Source organism: Brienomyrus brachyistius, chromosome 10 (assembly GCF_023856365.1).
Source record: "Brienomyrus brachyistius isolate T26 chromosome 10, BBRACH_0.4, whole genome shotgun sequence".
In the NCBI taxonomy this organism is placed as follows: domain Eukaryota; kingdom Metazoa; phylum Chordata; class Actinopteri; order Osteoglossiformes; family Mormyridae; genus Brienomyrus; species Brienomyrus brachyistius.
This window is the reverse complement of record NC_064542.1, coordinates 28,509,185-28,522,211: the sequence shown is the minus strand read 5'-3', so window position 1 is coordinate 28,522,211 and position 13,027 is coordinate 28,509,185. Positions and strand designations below refer to the sequence as shown.

Genomic DNA, 13,027 nt, shown 5'->3' with positions numbered 1-13,027 from the left:
CGCTAATTTCCACTTATGGCCACGAGTGCTAGTATTTAAACTAATATTGAAATAGCCATTTGGCTGAACAGCATCTGTCATGATAGATAGATAGATAGATAGATAGATAGATAGATAGATAGATAGATAGATAGATAGATAGATAGATAGATAGATAGATAGCAGTGACACAATATATAAATTTAGACAGTAAAAAGTTTTGCATTTTAATAGGAGGTAACAATAAATAATGACAGTAAAAAAGGCAGGGGAACAGCGTAGAATTCCGTAGAAACTGCTCGTAAATAAAACACAGCGGTTTGTACAATGAGTAATACTACAGCGCCTCCTACTGTCGATCAACTTGAATCGCCTTTTCTTTGAGGGGGTTACATTATTCAGGGATGCCCAGAGTGGAAACAGGTGATGGGGGGGGGGGTGATGTGATGGTGATGGTGCACAGCCCAGCTCGGCTGGCCTGAGCGTCACGTGTTAGGGGATAGTTTTAATGAGTTTCTTTTTTATTTATCAACTCTGGGAGAATGATCAACCCTCACCTAAATGAAGGCATTTGTTAAGTACAGCCAATTCAATCAAACCGTTAGTATGAAATAATATAATAAATAATAATAATAAAACCAAAGTTTTATTTGTTACATAGTTATATTCAGTGCAATAGTGAAACGCCGATATCAGACTTTTTTACAGAAGTAAAAACTTGTAGCCTGTAAAGTAGACGTAGAAAGTAGTCTATAAAGAAACAAAATATTAAACAATAATCATATTATTATTCATATAATATTCATTATCTGGACCTAATGTTCGATTGTTTTGTTACTTTAAATGTTGAAATGTTTCCGTTATCTCATCAGTTCCAAACTGACAAACAAACCTGCGTTACACACGTCTGGAAAAAGCTGGACTTTAATCGTAAATTTGTTACTCGTGCTTTCTTTACCGCATAGGTTAACATGTATTAAGTTTGCGGTGAACAGACTGGGCTTATTTGCGTCCTCGGTGCCCTTTTAACTTGCGTCAAACTGACTAGATCGCTTGGCAAGCGGCCAGATCCTGTTCTTGGCACCCAGAAGGCAACCCGACCTGGTCAGGTTCCTAAAAATGCAAAAGTGCCTCATTTTTCAGATACATCAGATAGCTCGAATGTCATGTTTGGTTTCCTCTCCTCACAGGCTAAGGACGCAGAAAAGCAAACAGATTGCGGTAAAGAAGCGGAAGCAAACCGAGATCAACGGTGTGGTGTACTTTATTTGATCTGTTATTTAGTTCCTTGTAAATGTAGTATCTTGGAAATAGGATTTATGCGAATATACTGACACGGTGCCTTTCTCTGCTGTAGTAAGCGCGCCGGGGCTCAGGTATGCCTGGCATCGCACCAGGAATGAAGAGTAGGTTGCTGAACCGGTTCTGCTGGATGCGCAAAGTGAGATCCCCGGGCTGTGTGTCATGCAGTCCGGTTATCGACAGACTGCGTTAAATCGATACCAGCATCCGCCCCCCTCCCATTTCAAGTGTCAGTAGACTGATAGGCCTAATGCGGGACACCTGTCGCTTTAATTCCTCCATCTTCCCTGAAGTGTAGACGACGCAGATTGGAGCTAGAACCGAGGCCACAAGCTGAGTGTCACTTCTGGAAATCCAGTCCAGGACAGCCGAGGAGCCGGAGCCGGAGCGACCGGGGATCCGAGCACCGGGACGCTCCTCTGTCCCAAACGGGGATCCGAGCGCCGGGACGTCAGTCCGTCTAAAGCGGGACCTGAAAGCCGGCCTGGCGGCTCTGTCGCAAACTTGCGGCAGGTACGAGCCGTTAGATCGGCTATTTTTTTAATTATTATTTTCATTGCGTAGTTTTATCTAACTCGCGCATATGCGACCGTGGTCGTTTTTATCAGGCGTGAACTGCGCATGGTACGGTGACACGACAGCACGTAACCCTGGTCTGCTTGGCGGTGTCCTGCACGGTCTCACTGCAGTCAATGGGCAGGATGCCTTCCCGGCTTCATGGGGCTGTCAGCTGCCCCGTCATTCCGGCAGGATCCCCGGTGATCCCCTTCCCGTCTTTCAGCCCCCAGCCCTTCTCCTTTTTTCCACGCCACTGTTAGCAGTTAAGTTTGATTATACTCACGTGACAGTCTGTTTACACAGCGTCAAAGATCGGCTCGTAATTTGTTTTAAATGAGAGATTGAGGCAGGCGTCGATTCGTGCTGTTTATTCCACTTTTGGCCGTAATCTCCAAGCTCTTTGTATATCTTGTTACGAGTAAAGGGCAGGATTTATACGTGCGTTAATATTTTGTTCCCGTGTTTACAAAAACAGTTTAAAAGCTGACATTTTTTAACTCTTGCTTTGGGGTCGTCGGGTTTCGGGTTCGGCATAAGGCCGGTTTTTCTCATAGCACTGTGCTTCGGTGTCGTGAAATCATTTAATATGATTTTGTATGCGAAAATAATGCGAGGACCACGTGGATACTGTACTTAAGTGCCCCTGGCGCGTCGGCGCGTTTGTGTGTGGCGCTGTGAGGAATCCACTGTGAGTCTCTCACAGAGAGATCAAATACAAATTAAAGACAGTTGTTCTCTCCCTTTGTACCCAAAAAGACCCCGCTTAACATGGGACTGTGTATCGGTGTGCTGTGTTAGTTAGCATATAAAGGGTGACTTTCTGGAGTGTAATGTTAATTTAATCCCATCTGTAGCCACTGTTCATTCTTACTTCCTAATCACGCCAGTGATGCCAAATGAAACCCCCATTGTTTTCCTGAGTGTCCCATGATCAGAATTTGCTCTCTGTATTCAGATTACCAGTCAAGAACATTGGGAGATCCATAGCACTTTTCTTTACATACTGCTGACTATGAGCCAGTGGAGTTAGATGCTGACTGGGCCCCTGTTTGCTGCATTTAGCTACAGTGGTCAATCAGCTGTCTCAGCACAGCAAGGGGGGTGGTGTGTGTGTGTGTGTGTGTGCGCGTGTGTGCGTGCGCTCGCCCCACCCCTGGCACACCCAGCCCCTCCCCCCGGAGGTCACTCAGTCAGTAAAGTTCTCCGGCTGCTGTTTGCCTACCCCCACACACTCACGCTGGGAGAGTTAGAGCGCGTTTACTGCCCTGCCGCAGTGATCTCCCTGCGGCACCTGACGTGATCGACGGGATCTGGTGAGCTCGGCTCCGGCCCTTACTCTCCTTTCTCTGTCTCCCTCTTCTCTGGGCCATTTTTGTAAACGTTAGTATGAGTTTTTCATTTACTCTGATCTCCACACATGTTTGGGTCAAAAGTTCAGGGTACCTGAGTGATGGGATGTGGGTATGAGACTTTGCTTCCTGGTTGGGGGGGGGGGGGGAGCTTCCCAAACCTTTTGAATTACTTTTTGAATTAGTCGTACTATACATGTACATTACTAATGGCTCCCCTGTTACCAAACTCATAGCTGCTGCTCCTCTATCCAGGAAGCACAGTGGATGTCCCTAAGGATGTGCTGTGACAATGTGGAGCCCGTTATCACTTCCTTTGGTCAGATAATGGCCCCCACCCTGTGCAGGCTGCCGCGGTGATTCACAGCCCCCCCCCTTTTCCTCTCAGACACCTCCCCAGCATGGATCCTGACTCCAGAACAGCGGCATCTCCCGCAGAGCTCGGGGAGGAGATGACGGGGGGAGCTGCGGAAGGGGACATGACAGAGGAGGTGGAGGCAGAGGAGGAGGAGGTGGAGGAGGAGGGAGAGGTGGAGGCGCAGGCAAAGGCAGAACGGGCGGCTTTAACCGCTCAGCGGCAGTTGCGGACAGTGGAGGAGCTGATTCAGACGGAGAGGAGCTACCTGAGGAACCTCCAGCTGTGCACTGACACCATCAGGAGAAACCTGCATTTGATCCAGGTGCTGATCAACCTCCTGCTGTCAGGAGCGAGTCACATGGCACATTGCAAACATTCCATGTGCATGTCCAACTTGACAACATATATGCTAAAAATAAGTATATTTGCCCTCCCTCCCAACCATGCAGCCCCCGTTGGATAACCTGGACAGCATGTTCCTGCATGTTGATGGGGTCATCGACGTGTCACGCCGCCTGCTGAGGCTTCTGGAGCAGACCGAGGTGTCGGACCCGGACCTCCTCAGAATCCTGTGTGAGTAGTCTGGGCCCCTTGGCCTTATCTGGGGTTATTAGCTCCCTGGTCACATATCAGGGCTCATCCTCAGGTTTTCAGCTTGAGATCTGGGCCACTGATGATCCCTCTGTGTTTCTGTCTCCTGTAAGGCGTGTGTGTCCCGAGGCTTTTAATAGAAAACGAGGACTAAAGTATGGGTCCTTATTCCTGCGTGGATGTAAGAGGACCGGGGTCTGTCTGAGCCAGCTTTCCATCATCGTGCCGAGTTATTGCTCAACAGAATAGTGTGGAAATTGTGGAGCAAAGGGGTGAAATCATAACGCAGATGGAATGGCTAAGAGTGGAGAGGCCAGTTGTGAGCGTGCTGGCAGTCCCACGCGTTCGAAAAGCACAGCATTCCCTGACTGTAATTGTAAAACCGCATGGTGTGGAAGCCTGAACATCAGTTAAAGACGTCTGATGTGTTTCCATGTCTTTCAGGTGAGGTTTTTTTAAGCTTGAGGACGGACATGGAGAAGGCATACAAAGAGTATCTCGCCAACTACAACATCATCACGGCTCTGGAGAACAGCTACAAGCAGAAAGAGGCCTTGTGGCTCGAGATCGTGATGGTGATCAAGTCCTCGGCGTAAGTTTGGTTTAAGTCCCTGTCATGTGACCAGGGTGGGTCCTGCTGCTGCCATGTGCACAGTGGAGAAGGGGACTCTGGGAGATCTAGCCTGGTTTGGACAGAACCACGTAGCTCAGGGAATACTGGCAACAAGAGAGGGGGTGCAGGATAAAATTATTATGGTCAAACCAAAAAGAAACTGCAACAGTGAAAGGGAATATCATTTAGGGGATCTGCACATCAAATCTGTGGGAGAAACAGACACTCCCGTGAAAGCAGGGAAAAAGATGGGGGGGCAATTAAGACCAACCCCCCAAGACAGTTAGTAGTACTGGTCCTCCCAAAGGAGTATATAGAAGCAGTTTTAATGTAAAGTCCCATGCGAAATGCCTAGGAATTACATACAGAGATCCTTTTTTGAAGTTGTGCCTGAAGCTCACTGTGGCCCCCTGCAGGCCGGAGGTCAACGCATCCTCCTTGACCTTCTTCCTGGTCATGCCGGTTCAGAGGATTGCCCGCTACCCCCCTGCTGCTGCAGACCATCCAGAAGCACACGGACCCCACGCACCCGGCCTACCCTGCTTTGGAGCACGCCTTCCACGTCGCCGTGGAGATGAACTGCAACATAAATGAGTACAAGCGCTTCCGGGAAGTCGGTGAGGGAGTCGCCGTGGCGTGGGAATGTTTGCAGACGTCATGCATGGCCGACACCGTGAACGGGTGGCTGGATTAAACGCCCGCATGTTCCTTCACAGCGGACAAGTATAAGAAAACTGAGACGTTGACAATAATAGACAAGATGAACCGGCTGACTGGACACAGCATTGCCAAAAAGACGACCAGGCTGAGCCAGTTCATCAAGGTTGAGGCTGGCATTGTCCCCAAGGTAAAGACCTGGCCGATCCTGGTTCTCCTGCCCCTGTATTTTTTCTTTTATTCTACTTTTCTCCTTCCTGTTCTTCTGTTCCCCTGTCTTCCTGTCCCTTGCTCTCCTCTACCTGGATTTTTCTTTTATACTCTTCTCCTGCTTTCCTGCTCTCTGGCCCATCCCAATTTTATTCCTTCGTTTTATCCCAACTTTTTTTTTTTATTATTATACTTTGTTGTTCTCTCCCAGTTTTTTTTTTAAACCAAAAACCATTTCAGGAATCCAGCCCTTTGTGTCAGTTGCTTTTGTCTTTAACTTGTGGGCGGCGCCTCCGGTTTGATAATGTCTGCCCTTTGCCCCCTGTTCTCTGTGCCACGTGTGAGCGTAAGGACCTTTGCCATGTGACCTTGTTATTCAGACATTTACAAGAAGCGGCCTACGTTTGAGTCGGTGTGCCAAGAATGTGCCTGCCGGTGCCACTAAAACCATGAGTGTCAGATGGAAACGTTCCCGCTGCGATCTCACTTCTATCCTCTCTCCATCTTAGCTGAAGGATGAAGAATTCGATGTCCTACAGGGATTTTTCTGTGTCCTGGAAAAGGGGGTCGTGAACCTCCATGAGAACGTGATAGCCTTCCTTACTTATATGCAGGTGAGCAGGTTTGGGGATTTGCTTTGGCAGGCCTGCAGGGCAGTTTGCAGGCCTGCAGGGCAGTTTGCAGGCCTGCAGGGCAGCAGCAGTGCTGATTCTCTCCCCAAAACCCTCTTCTGAATTAGTCACCCTTCCCTGCACCTGCAGGCCAGACTGATGTTATTTTGCCTGTTCTGATGATGCATAGCGTGTATTAATATACACAAGAAGGGGCTTATTTTGCTAGAATGGATTTTGTCAGGCCCTTAAGCCCAAGTTGGCCCAGGCACTGGCTGATCCTCTTTCTCGATCATACATCACTTTGTATAAAAGTGAGAGGATCCCCTGAATGTTTTGGTTACAAGGCTGCCTGCTTCTGTGTGACACAGACGGTATGTGACAATGCCAGACAGGGGGGAGAGACACAGAGTCCCTAACAGCCGCTGTGTTCGGCCTCCTGTTGGACGGGACCCCCCCCCCCCCCCCCCCCATATCCCTCGAGGCTGCACTCAGTGTCATTAGCTGTCCTGTTTCTTTCCTTTTAATTATATTAGTCAGCCCCCAACCTCGCCCCCACATGGTCAGTTTGGTGCAGTTGTGTTGTGTCTCCTTCCTTCAGAAGATGTTTCTTCACTCCCGGGGGTAGAGAGGTGCATGCATGTTTGTGCTTGTTGAGTTACCCTGGCACTACTCTTCCTGGCTTATTGGTGTTCCGTAACCATGGGAGCATCCGTCAGCTGGACATTGTCACAGACCTGATGTTGGTGTTGCTAGGGAATCCATAACATTATGCTTTACCATGTGATTGACCCCCCCATCCTCCCCGCAACCCCCCCTGTAGCTTTTTCTCCAACACAGACCAGAGGAGCATGACCTGGACATGGTGGGGGAAAAGGCTGCTGTCTGCTATAAGGAAATCAGCACGGCCCTCCGGCAGTGGATCTACCCCACCTTCGTAAGTGTCTTCATCAGTGGCAGTGCCAGGAGGTGGTGAGTGAGATGGAGCAGGATTCTGCAGGATGGACAGAGAGAGTGTGAGACAGGGAGAGGGGGAGAGTGTGAGACAGGGAGAGGGGGAGAGTGTGAGACAGGGAGAGTGTGAGACAGGGAGCGAGAGACGGACAGGGAGACAGGGACAGGGAGCGAGAGACGGACAGGGAGAAGGGGAGAGAGTGTGAGACAGGGAGACAGAGGGGGAGAGAGTGTGAGACAGGGAGCGAGAGACGGACAGGGAGACAGAGAGGGAGAGATACACCATGTGCAGTGTCTCTGACTCCCTTGTAAAATCGTCATAGATTTCACAGCAGTTAATTTCAGTATTAAACCCCTCTGCATATCTGGGGTGTCTTGCCCACCGCCTGCTCTGCTCTCTTGTCTGCCCCAGGAGCACCGGGTCCGGACGCTGGTCTACAAACCCCTGTGCTCCCTGCGGGAGCTGATGCAGGGGCCCCGGAACCTGATCCGCAAGCGGATGGACAAGCTGCTGGACTTCGAGGCCCTGGGTGAGAGGAGCAGCCTGAGCTACGAGGAGCAAGAGGTGGCGACGGCGTACCGCACCATCAACGCACTGCTGCTGGCCGAGCTGCCCTGCTTCAACAGCGTCACCCTGCAGCTCCTCTGGGGGACGCTGGGCACGTTCAGCTGCCTGCACCGCGACCTGGCGGCCGACGTGGAGCAACTGTTTGCGAGCTACACTAACGAGGTTGTGGGGGGGGGCTTCTGGTCTGATCTTCTGCATGTTTGGGTTCCTGCTGGAGGGGGGCTGCGGCAGTCCTCTGAATCTTGCTTGCGATTTCGGCCCCCTGTCCCTTTCTCGTATCCTCCTCTCCCAGACTGCAAAATGTTACGTGCCTCTAAGTCATGCTTGGATGGGAAGGGATGGGATAGGAAGGGATGGGAAGGGAAGGTGCTGTTAGCGTGCCTCGTGTCGTCCTGGTGGTGTAATGATGTCTGTTTCTGGGGGGAGCCATAAGGGGGCAGCGCTGGATTAAAAATAAAGGTGGAGAGAAACATGTAGGGATTTCTGGTCCCCAGACCCTCCTCAGTGCCAGTGTCTGCACTGCTTTGTAATGTTCAAATTTCCTTTCTTGGTGTTTACCTACACCCCCCCCCCCCCCCCCCCCATTTTCTCTGCTGGTCCCGTGGACACTTTGAAGATACATGCACACTCATTTGCGCCATCTTAAATGAAAATACCCGGTTTGTTTTCTGTCCTATTTAACCTGCAGCTCCCCCACAGCCAGCTCAAGCCCAGTGCATTCTGGGAGTGGGCAGAGGGCTGCATCTGTGAACAGGCAGAGAGACTGGACGGCCTGATTCAGAGCGTGCAGGACGACCTGAAAGGCCCCATTGTGCAGGTCTGAGCAAACAGCTTCTGTTTCTGTGGCCGTTTGTTATTATGGTATAGCAAGTTGTTGCCAGGAACCGTTGGTGGGACAACGTGAAATTCTCTGGTGGGCCGAGAGAGTGGTAACAGGAGCAGCCATATTTATTTTCGTTTACTCACTTAGTTGTTGTTTTCCTGGTCTCTGGTTTTTAAATAGTTTGTGAAACATGCCTGTATGTGACTCATATTAGCTGCTTTAACTGGTGTTTCCTGCTTTAAATACATGAGATGCCATGAGATTTATGTTCCTCTTAGTGGAGGGGTCTGCCAACTCCCACCTAAACCCAGCCATATCTCTATGGTAACAGCCTCTCAGCCCCACCTCCCAAAGGCGCCTGAAGATCCTGACAGACAAGTTTGGCCCGGGCAAGATCTACCAGCTGACGGGTCATGTGACTGGCGGCCGTGAGCTGGACCTGACGCTGCAGCGGGGAGAGCTGGTAGCGCTTATGAGCGAGATGGATACCCGCGGGGACCGGCGCCGCTGGCTGGTAGACGCAGGGGGTGAGGTTACACTATAAGATTCAACACGGTTAACAACTTTCAGTATTTTGTATGTCAGGCTAATCTGTTCCTGTGGTGACCCCTGGTGGCCATTTGATGATACTGCTGCCTGATGTATCATCGTCACTGACGTCATTGATGAGAGCCTGGTCATCCTGTCAGCGCTGGGTTTCACTTAAAACAACTTTGTAACTAATGAGTCATGGCTGGCTGTTATACAGCATTAATCCGGATGGTAACATGCACTAGTTAACTGTAGGTGTGTTTAACATTCATGTTAAATGACACCTTAAACACCTTAATTCATTCATTGATTTGTCTGATTTTCTTATTCATCTGTTTTGAGCGTGAGCGGTTTGATTCTCCATGTTGCAGGACCCAGAGGTTATGTGCCGTCGGCCATGTTGGTGCATTATCACCAGGTCAGCAAGGACTCACCCCTGTCGCCGCATATCGCCACCGTCATCAGCCGGAATGAAGGCAGAAGGCACTCTTACACCCCACTGGCCCAGCCGGCCAGCACTGTGACCACACCCTACTTCCAGGTTAGTTCCTGGGGGGGGGGGAGCTAGTGGCTGTCAGTGGGTGTAACGTCAGTTACATTCCTGAGACATGAAGTCACGTGACATAGCGATACCTGAACCCGGCATCATGAACTCGGCTGACATCATGCAGCTGTCTCACTGGCCCTCATGCAGTGGGAGTATGCACGAGAGGTTAGCATGATAACCAGCAGGGGGCGTTGTATGGGCCTCCTCCTGTGCATACTGTCATACTGTTGTGCCTGGACCCAAATGGGCCTACATGTCAGTGTGACATCAGAACACGATACCTGTGGCAGGACATGTGACTTCCTGCAATAGACTGAGCTGCGTTTGGGTGGGTCCCTCCTTCTCTCTAGGTAGTTGCAGGCTATGACTTCACGGCACGCAGTCGGCACGAGACCACCCTGCGGGCCGGTGAACCAGTGCGGCTCCTGGAATCCCACGACAAGCGGGGCAACCCCGAGTGGAGCCTGGTGGAGGTTCGTGGCCAGCGCGGCTACGTACCCTCCAGTTACCTGACTATGGTGCCCTCTTCATCGCTCCAGCCCACCCCTCCTTACTGTTAGAAACTGGTATTCGTACCCTCGACTCCAGGAAGCTGTTTCCGATTTGGAGGTATCGCTAGGACTGCCAGTGACGTTGCTACCCGTTTGCCCCGCCCCTGCTTCTGGCTCCGCCTCCTCTTCAAGCGACCATGTACCAGAAGGCAGCTTAAGCACGATGATGTATCGATGCTTCCTGGATTGATGGGGCTGGTGGAGCCCCCTGCTGTCTGCATGACTCACATGGTGTTTATAGGCTGGCTGAGTGACTCATTCGGGCTCAGCATGTTGGCTTGTGTTGCACTGCAGCTCCACAAGCATCAGGAAACTGGCGCTGTTTGCCATATAAGGTTAAGGGTAGCCCTAAGTATCCTCTCACGGGATATTTATACAGTATGTGCCTAGGATCTGCTTTCCCTAAAGAGACTCATGAATTTTGGGAGGAATCATAGCCAAGCTAATGGAATCCTGAATTAGACTGTGAGCGACCATGTTATTGCATTGATACAAATGATTTGCGATGTTCTGATGAGTTTGCGCTCACAGTGACACAACGCAAGATTTACTATGAATTCACTATGCTTATGAGCGTACGGGCTACAGCTAAAACCCAGAGGATGAAAACGTATCTCCTGAACAGAAGGTTGCAAGTTCCAGGCTCCGCTGAATTTCTTTAATATGTTCAGCTGCAGACAGAAGAAGAAAAGCGTCACTTGACGAAATTTTGCTGTGCCAATTCTTGTGCATTCTCTGAGCTGTCCACCAGGGGGCAGGAAATGCTCTTTGCTGTGGCTCGTTGTATTCTTTACCAGTCAGTATTGATTGTACGGCTCCTGTGGGGCTGCACTCAGCAGTGATATTATTCATCCGATGATTCATGTGGGACGGGAAGGTTCCTGTGTGGCACAGCCGCTGCTCTGAAGCGTCTTTTAATTTATTATCCTCATATTTATTTATGCTATTTATTTCACAAAGTGAGGATGGTTTAGTCCAGGGTGGTCTGTGTGCAGGGGGGTGTTTCCTGCTGAATAGTAGAGACCTCCTTTACTACTGAACAGACTGCAATTTACACTGACGGTGTCATCACCTGCTAAGTCAGCCACGGGATTGTGCATCGTCCTGCGTTTTAAATAAAGAAACCTTGATTCTCAGAGTCCAGGTGATTTTGTTTTTTTTTTTTTGGCAGGTAGAAGCTTAGCAACTTTAAGCAGGTCTTGCTAGCTGCAGTTTATAACCATTAATTTTAATTTTATTACCACAGGGACTGTCATGGTTGATTCTGAGCATGTTCGGCCGGTAACTGCATTAAATCGCACGCTCTCGGCTCAGGGAGGTTCTGACGTCTCTTGACTGCTGTTCTCCTAGCGTGACACGCCACGCACGTCTATAAATAACTGTCTCTGGTCAATGGGCTAAAAATAGCTCAGGATTGAAGCAAGAGGTTTGGTGCTGCTGCCCCCTGTTGGAGGCTCCAGGAACTGCAGTGTAATTCCCCAGTACCGGATCCGTCTGGCTGCCACCAGACATGACAGAGTACCGCCATTGTTCTGGGCCGTGAGTTAAGAAGGAGAACCTGTTGGACGGCACTGGTAAGTCTGCAGTCTTTTGTACCTGTTAATTGGTGGGACAGAACCGGTCGTCTATTAGGCAATGACACGGAGCACAGGTGCTAGCAGGCTGCCATTAGCAGGTCCCCGATACCCGCGCCCCTCGTCCCCCGTTTGTATGTGATGCCTGAAGCTCCCTGCCGCTTCACACAGGGACCAGCCAGGCCCTCCTGCCAAACTGCCCGCTGTTCAGTAACCTGACACTGGCCCATTCATATTTAATGTAAAGGAGATGTTCCTGAAACTGCAATGAAACCCAGGAAGGTCCCTGGAGGAGGCTTTCCTTCCTACGGGGGCCCATCAGGACGGATGTGTGACCTACCTGGGGGGGTCGGTGGCCCTTTCTCCTCCTAGGACCGGTTTTTCCGTTCCTTCCTCAGTGTGCCCGGCTGAGAATCCACATTCATGCTCCCCTCGGTGATCTGGCTCCTTGACGAAGACCACCCAACATCTACAAACTTTTTTTTTTGGGGGAGGCACAGATAGAGGTATGAGCATGCCCTAATAGCCAATCACAGTGTCATGTTTGCCAACAATTCCCATTCACCTGGAAGTGACTGGCCAGACGCTGTCCCATCATGCTTTTTTGTGAGCGGTTCTACATGTGGACGTATCTGGAAAGGAAGAATGCACACTGTTTGCCGGTAGTAGTTGGATTGTGGTCCATAATTAAAGCATTTGAAGCCGCGTGCTTCTGTGTCTGGTGAATGTGTCATGTGACACATTCCTACGGAGAGCCGATGTGAGCGAACTCACGGTTCTGTGACACCTTATGGTCCGATGGCTACAGTGCCAAATGCCAGGCACCACTCTCCAGAACCTTCTGAGAGATCTGCACCTGCTGGTCTGTTGTGTGTAAACAAGCGGGATTGTTTGGTGCCCACACCCAGGGGTGAAGCAAGGAATTCTGGGCCTCCTGACAGAATGTCACCTTGGGCCCCCTTGGTAACTTCTACCAATCGGGATCAACTCATGTGAGGCCTGGAGTTGCTGTGTTTGTGTGTTTTGGGTGATGTCACAGAACCCCCCCCCCCCCACCACCACCATTTTGATTTTCCCCAAAACACCCTACGCTTTCACTGCTTAATCCCTGGAGAAGCATTCTGTTGTACACCTGTAACAAAATTTAATCGCAGACAGTGCCACAGTGTAGTCACAGGGCTGTGGGTTCGAATATCGCCTCCGCTCTGTGTGTGGCTTTCCTCTGGGTACTCCCGCAGCCCAAAGTCCAGG

General features: G+C 50.3%; 1 protein-coding gene across 1 annotated transcript; it reads left to right on the top strand.

The window, feature by feature from the left end:
- The first annotated feature begins 927 nt into the window (after window positions 1-927).
- arhgef37 (Rho guanine nucleotide exchange factor (GEF) 37) lies at window positions 928-11,340 on the top strand. The gene is given in 17 exon segments (XM_049027930.1): window positions 928-1,083; window positions 1,170-1,231; window positions 1,337-1,385; window positions 1,580-1,794; window positions 3,577-3,868; window positions 3,996-4,119; window positions 4,582-4,729; window positions 5,167-5,233; window positions 5,235-5,367; window positions 5,467-5,597; window positions 6,127-6,231; window positions 7,052-7,165; window positions 7,595-7,912; window positions 8,439-8,567; window positions 8,905-9,100; window positions 9,476-9,645; window positions 10,002-11,340. Coding segments are annotated over 13 exon segments (2,124 nt in total). The 5' UTR covers window positions 928-1,083; window positions 1,170-1,231; window positions 1,337-1,385; window positions 1,580-1,794; window positions 3,577-3,589; the 3' UTR covers window positions 10,212-11,340.
- Window positions 11,341-13,027: the final 1,687 nt, after the last annotated feature.